Source organism: Pseudomyrmex gracilis, unplaced genomic scaffold (assembly GCF_002006095.1).
Source record: "Pseudomyrmex gracilis isolate BER0280 unplaced genomic scaffold, ASM200609v1 scaffold_56, whole genome shotgun sequence".
In the NCBI taxonomy this organism is placed as follows: domain Eukaryota; kingdom Metazoa; phylum Arthropoda; class Insecta; order Hymenoptera; family Formicidae; genus Pseudomyrmex; species Pseudomyrmex gracilis.
In genome coordinates this window covers 197213-204351 of record NW_018020640.1, presented here as the reverse complement: position 1 = coordinate 204351, position 7139 = coordinate 197213, and the positions used below count along the sequence as shown (strand labels likewise).

Below are 7139 nucleotides of genomic sequence, written 5' to 3'. Positions count from 1 at the left end.
AGAGATAGGCGAGAGAGACAACAAGCGAGATCGGTGAGAAGGTGAAAGTGAGCCTCGCGCGGGGTTTCGGCGGCTACCGCACCGAACGGTCATAGCATAACCTAAAAATAACGTCGCCGCTCTCTCTCTCTCTCTCTCTTCCTCCGTCCGTGCGCGCGCGTATCGCTCTCCGCTCTCGGCTCTACGTATACCTCGCCGCCGCCGCCGCCGCCGTCGTCGCGTTCGCACCTCTTCGCGTACTGCGTCGTTTTTTCGTTTACTTCCCGTCGGTTTTGTACTTACAAGCCGCGTCGTTTACGTATACACGCGCGCTTACTTTGTTCAGAAAATCGCTTTTGTTGTCTTCGACCATGACCGCGCCGAGACCGCCGCGGACGCGTTCGCTGGAAAATGACCGCGAATGACTTCGCGAAACAACCGGCACGAGTATAGCAGCAGCTTGTGAAAAAAAAAAAAAAAAAAATATGGAAACCTCTACGAGCAGCGATACGGGAGGGGACCAACAGCCCGTTCCCGACAGCACGGTGCCGCGGAAATCCTGGTCCGAGCTGCGCGCCGTCGTTAGCGATCTCAGGAGAAAGTTGTCCGGCGTGTCGGCCGGATCCGTGCCTGGGTCCATCTCTTTCCGATCTCTTCCGGACGGCCGGTGAGGAAGAAACAAATTTTAAACTTGTCCTCCGTGATAACGTGAGATCTCGCTTAGTTCCAATCGAAATTCTTATAACCTGCTCTTTCTCTCTCTCTTGCTTGCTTTTGCAGAACTAGAATATATTTTCTTAGCACTCCCAGCAACGGATGGGAAACCACTCTTCTGTATGTAGATATTGCACACGCGGATCACGCCAACGGTTATCGTCTCCATTGGCAGCCTGTTATAGAAGCAAATTTTCAAAGGTAAAACGCAATTACAAAAAAAAAACACGATTATCGTATTCGTAATTGAGGAGAAACATTGGCCACGCCAAATGATTTCAGTGTATCAAGCACGAATAGACTGTCGAAAGAGGAACAACTGTTGTGGGAGAGAAAGAGACTCGCCACGTGGGGTATAACCAGCTATGAGATTCACGCGGAGAGCGGCAAACTGGTTTTTCCAGCTGCCAGCAGTCTTTATCAATGCGTGGATACTGGATTTATGGTAATGTCTACGTGATAATATATATCATTGATGAACTAAAATATTAAAAATGTATGTCTTTCTTTTGTGTTAGCCGGGTCCTCTCTTTCCGTCCGAGATAAGGATGTCGACCAGCGGAGCTAAATTGTGTCCTCAGATTTGTCCCTGGAACAATGCTCTGATCGCTCACACGTGCTCCGGAGATCTGTATCTGTCGCATAGTATTACAGGTTCTTCAATGCGGTTAACTCACGCTAGAAAAGGAAATAGAAGTCTTGCAGATGATCCACTTACCGCCGGTACTCCTTCTTACGTGATGCAGGAGGAATTCACAAGGTTGATTATTTTATTTTGCTGGATACTCGCATGCTGAAAGTGTGAAAATTTAAGAAATCCGTTTTGTTGTGTGCCTGTCTTAGATACATCGGTTACTGGTGGCAACCGAAGTCGACGTACGACGGTATATATAGAATAGTGTACGAGGAGGTTGACGAGAGCGACGTCAAGATACATTGTTTTACCTCGTCATCGAATTCCGACGAAGTGGACGAATTCAGATTTCCCCGGGCTGGTATGCCAAACGCAAGGAGTAACTTGAAGATGGTGCAGTTTCGGCTGACGGAATCGTTGCAGATCGTCAACGTGGAAATTTTAGAACTTCAATATCCTCTTCACATTATGTTTTCTTGGATGGAATACATGGTGAGGGTTGGTTGGACACCCGACGCTCAATAGTAAGTTCGAAGTGAAAGTGAAAACGACACGTAATAAGTGACGTGGTGTTAAACGGTCAGTTTAACGGTCAATTTTGTTGCAACGCAGCGTCTGGGTTCAACTGCTGGACAGAAAACAGCAGAAGCTCGAATTGGTTCTGTTGTCGATAGACAACTTCTGCGAACCCCCGCCGAACACGTACAACACGGAAAATCATTTCACACCCGCATCGGCAAGCGTCCAAGTGATATACTCTGAGCAAAGTACGATCTGGATCAATGTGAATGATTTACTGTATTTTTTAAAGTCTGACGATCCGAACGAGGTCAAATTTATTTGGGGAAGCGAGGAATCCGAATATCGACATTTGTATCTTATAACATCTAGTATAGCAGGTATAATAAAATTTCTTTTAACGAAGTGTTGTGTGATCAATACGCACACGTTTTGCCATTTTTTAACTCATAAAACGTTTTATCCCAGGTTTGAGTAATGGTGTGGAAGAGCCTTTGGACAGAATGGATAGTATATATCTTCGACCGCGTATCACTTCCAAGGTAGCGCTTACGCAGGGCGATTGGGAAGTGTTAGGAAAAAAGATATGGGTCGACGAGGTGAATTCTATTGTGTACTTCTGCGGATTACGAGAAGGACCTTTGGAGCAGCATGTTTACGCGGTTTCGTTGCGACGACCTTTAGAAATAAGACTCTTGACGCGACCTGGCTACAGTTACAATAATATATATTTCAACAAAGAGTGCACGATGTTGGTCACCGTTTACAGTTCCATTAAAACGCTTCCTACTTGTCAAGTACGAACATATATCTTGCAAAATATTTAATTTTTATGAAATCGTGGTACTTGGTTTCACATGATTATTGATCATCTCACAGGTATTTAAGATATCACAGAGCGACTGGACGGTAGAAAGTATATCGCTCACACCAGTAGGCTATCTTCTAGAACCGTCGGTGCCCGAAACCGAATTATTCGCACCAGAGATTTTTACTCACAAAATAAAATCGGGCGACACCATCTATTCGATGATATTCAAGCCTCATAATTTTCAATCCGGCATCAAGTATCCCACGATACTTAACGTATATGGCGGACCCGAAGTACAATTAGTATCAAACACATTTAAAGTAAGTGGATTTCTTGTATAAATATGAATTTTTGCGTATTACGTGCAACATACAATATATTTTTGTTTAATCTTCTGCAGGGATTAAGGCATTTGAGGATGCACATGCTGGCCGCTCAGGGCTATTGTGTAGTCTTGATCGACTCTCGAGGGTCGCAGCACAGAGGTTTACTGTTTGAGAGTCACTTGCGACGTAGAATGGGAACGGTGGAACTAGACGATCAAGTGGAAGTATTAAAATGGCTGGCGGAAACTACCGGATACATAGATTTAAATCGGGTGGCTCTCCACGGGTGGTCTTACGGCGGATATTTAAGCCTAATGGGATTGATACAGTATCCTGATGTGTTTAAGGTGCGGAAATGCGAAGTAATACGCTATTGCGTCAGATAATCTGAAACGTAGTTAGGTCTTAAAAAATATCTTCCGTTGTAACTTGTAGTTGGCGATTGCTGGCGCTCCGGTCACCTCGTGGAACTTTTACGACACTGGATACACCGAACGTTATATGGACTTGCCGCAAAACAATCCTCACGGTTACATGGCCGGGTCGGTGCTGACATATGTGAACAAGTTTCCCGACGAGGAGAATCGTTTGTTGATCATACACGGTCTTATCGACGAGAATGTGCACTTTTATCATACTAGCCAGCTGATCAACGCTCTTGTAAAGATCGGTAAACCGTATCAACTTCAGATTTACCCCAATGAGAGGCACAGTCTGAGGAATTTAGACGCCAGCAAACATTATGAAACGACGTTGCTGTCGTTTTTACAAAATCATTTGTGAACCAATATATTCTTTAGACAATTTTTTATATTGTTGGGTGATTGAACAAGAGGTTTACGTAACTGCCATTAATATCCAAACAAACGCGGATATTTGTACAGTGCACAGAAAACTTAAGACAAAAAAAAAAAAAAAACATTTATGGTTCAAGTTAGTTTAGACACTTGTGTTAGTTTCTGTACAAAAAGTGTAGCCTCAGTTAGGCTTTTAAGAGATAGTATTACATTCTCAATGCAAAATACCCACAACTATTACGTGATCGTAATTGCAAATAACGTTCTAACAAGAACACTTATACATATATATATATATATATTAGAATTTTTAACAACTGTAAAAATATCATGAAATACATAGTTTGCGACACACAAAGCTTTTTTTCGTGTTAAATTGCATGCAAGCAATCAGAATTGACACTTTAAGAATTGTCAATTTGCAATTAAACAATCAGCGAATTGTTAAATTGTTTTAATTTGACGCAAATGCAATCGAAGAACGGCATCGTGTGCCGCACGCTATAATAATTATGTTCGAGACGATCTTTCTTAATCAGCTGTTATTGAAGTTTGCAATCGTGATGTTAGATATGTATGGCTACTTTTTAAGAAGATGGACAATACTCAATTTATTATACATAGACAATAGTTGACAAAGAAAGAATTATTTTAAAAATGTGTTTTTCCGTTTTGCTATATATATGTTGGATTACGATTGTTGGATATGACGTCCAAAATGATTATGTACATATAAAGTGATTAAAAAATTCTTATCTTTTTACAACGGAGACTCGCATTTCAGCGAAGAGTATTTACGTTCTTCAATTTCGTTGTGAAATAATCTCGTACATCCAATGGATATATAAATTACTTGTCAATAGAAACAATTTATTACTTTATAATTTTTATTATTATAATTATTATTACACACAAAAAAAAAACGTTTTTGATTAACATTTTACATATAAACGGTTTTCGCAAGATAAAAGAAAAGGATGTAAGAACGCGCGCAACACCTTCCAGAAATTTCAAATATACTGTAAAAACTTGAAGAGAATTAAATTTATGTTTTAATAAATATCTACAGCTGATTTCTGATGACTTATCGTGTTGGAGTTTTACGATTTAAAAATTTATACAGATAACGTATCCTTTTATTTAAGTCTCTCCATTTTGTCGGTCTTGCAAGTGGAAATACACCGTGCTGTAGCATTTTCCTTTTTCTCAACAAAACTTGAAACTCATTACCGTGAACGCCTCTTAACCAAGCTGGAACATTGTAGAGAATTCTTGTTGGATGAATCTTGTCGGAACCCAGTATGTCGATGTAATCGTTCTGACCGAACAGTGCTCTCTTCTCGTTCCAGCTGTCCTTCGGACGATAGATTGGCATCTCTAGAATACGTTTGTTGCTCTCACGAGGTAGAAGACCTCTCATATCTATAGGATCCTTGTATCCATAACGTCGTATATAGGGATTCTTTAATTTGTCTGTATAGTAACGAAATCGCACGGGAGTCACTTGAGGTGTCCATGTAGCATTCGCAGCAGTACGCACAATGTTTAGAATCCAAGACATACTGGAAAAGAAAAACAAAAAAAAAATTGTGGATATATGATACATACATATATGCATACATGAAAAAGAAATATAACAGAGAATACAGTATTCCCTGTATATAATGAGTCCCATCACTATGCCATATATATATATATATATAAAACTATATCAAACATAAAACTGTCAAGTTTTAGCCGCTCCAATGTCCATTTATATTTCGCTAAGAAATTGTATTATTAATTTTATCTTTCAAACATTTGTTTTATGATATTAAATTAATAATTAAATTTATTTATATAATTTTTCCGATAGAAATGGCACACTAACTACGATTCCACATAGGATAATTGGATAAATTATATTTTTTAATGAAAAATGTTTTACATTCAAACTCTATATAAAGGTGAAGGAAAAAAATCACTAACAAAATAATTTTGTTTTGTACAAATAATACAATTAATATATGATAAAATGAAAGTTTTAATTATATACATATTTTATATAAGATAAACTTTGGAGAAGGAAATAAATAATTATTTGTATAAAAAAATATCGTATGTATTTATCATATATATATACATATATACCCTACTTCCATTCATAAAGCCTTTTAACTACATAACGAATCCGAATTTTCACTCAATCAGCTTTGTTTTTTGCTATATCAATAACGTTGCAAAAGCCCTTCCTATATCTTCAATTTAGTTGTTACGTTTCTTTCACTATTTTTTCATTGTTTCATTTATATTTTCTGTACTGCTGATTTTCTTGTCCGATAACATTACATACTGTTTTTTTTTTATCTCAGCTTCTGTTAGTTTTATACAAACTGTCTGCTTTTAGAAGAAATTTACATTTCTATTTGTTATATTAACACTTATATTATTTTTCCGACTTATAGAGCAAGCACATACAAATCTTTGATATCACAATCTATGCAGAATTCCTCATTTTTACCAAACTATTGAAATGTATGTTTCATATTAAAAATACCCACCTAATCTCATCGTTTTCATATTTTCTGCACAATAAAGCTGCAGAATAAATAAGATAGTCTATCAAAACATGCAAGCAAGAAACACACACATATTCATATTTTTCGTGATGATGCAGAGGCGTCAGAAACCTCGAAGGTTTTAAAGGCGCAACAAAATCCAATAAATTATTCCCTATTCTTTGAGATTTACGATTAATTTATATAAATTATATATATATATATGTATATGAGTATGTGAATGTCAATGATCAATGGTGGTTTTATTAACTCAGAGAACATGTGTGATCGAATGTGTCAATACAACGCACCTGTTTTATATAACATACATATATGAACAGGTTCTTGAATCAAAAAATTCTCGGACAGTATTTCTCTCCGACAAATTTGGCTATGCGTTTGCGACTCGCTGTTTCTTTTTGGTTATGTACGCTCAAATAGAGTCAGAGAGAAGAGAAACCAGATGGACAAAAACTCGTTCCGTTTCGCGCTTCTTCCTTCTTCAGAAACCTCTCCTGTATTCCACAGCTATTGGTTGCCAGTAGAATATATTACGCCAATCCCGCGCACAACCATATCCCCACTTTGCCCTGTTTTCTTCCGCCTATGCCTGTGTGAAGAAACTGTAATTGATCAACGTTAAGCCCCGTTTACATAAATTGCAAGTTGCAGTTTTTACGAACCTTGCCAACCGGAATATGAAAATCTAACCGGTCAGGGTGTGAACCTACGGGCCTGAGCTACAATAGAGAAAATATTAGGAATAGGAATTAAAAAAACAGGAGTTAAATGTAATGCACAATGCGAAAAAAAATAAAATGT

At 38.2% G+C, this 7139-nt stretch overlaps 2 protein-coding genes across 2 annotated transcripts; one reads left to right on the top strand and one right to left on the bottom strand.

Annotated features, from left to right (window-relative positions):
• Window positions 1–232: 232 nt before the first annotated feature.
• LOC109853833 (dipeptidyl peptidase 9) lies at window positions 233–4531 on the top strand. The gene is made up of 10 exons (XM_020426339.1): window positions 233–646; window positions 760–894; window positions 976–1138; window positions 1212–1453; window positions 1537–1851; window positions 1940–2226; window positions 2315–2643; window positions 2726–2977; window positions 3058–3330; window positions 3419–4531. Exons 1-10 carry the CDS (start codon window positions 465–467, stop codon window positions 3764–3766), a joined length of 2526 nt encoding a protein of 841 aa, XP_020281928.1. The 5' UTR covers window positions 233–464; the 3' UTR covers window positions 3767–4531.
• A 93-nt stretch (window positions 4532–4624) lies between these two features.
• LOC109853834 (39S ribosomal protein L51, mitochondrial) lies at window positions 4625–6800 on the bottom strand. Its single transcript, XM_020426340.1, has 2 exons — window positions 6629–6800; window positions 4625–5342 (listed from the first exon to the last, which is right to left on the bottom strand). The coding sequence occupies exon 2, from the start codon at window positions 5339–5341 to the stop codon at window positions 4865–4867; it is 477 nt and encodes a 158-aa protein (XP_020281929.1). The 5' UTR covers window position 5342; window positions 6629–6800; the 3' UTR covers window positions 4625–4864.
• Window positions 6801–7139: the final 339 nt, after the last annotated feature.

Excerpts from the sequence above, each read along its gene's own strand:
- LOC109853833 (XM_020426339.1), top strand. The coding sequence starts at position 465 with ATGGAAACCTCTACGAGCAGCGATACGGGAGGGGACCAACAGCCCGTT. Across the intron at positions 895-975 it reads ATAGAAGCAAATTTTCAAAG|TGTATCAAGCACGAATAGAC; the intron begins GTAAAACGCAAT and ends AAATGATTTCAG. Across the intron at positions 2,644-2,725 it reads AAACGCTTCCTACTTGTCAA|GTATTTAAGATATCACAGAG; the intron begins GTACGAACATAT and ends ATCATCTCACAG.
- LOC109853834 (XM_020426340.1), bottom strand. The coding sequence starts at position 5,341 with ATGTCTTGGATTCTAAACATTGTGCGTACTGCTGCGAATGCTACATGG.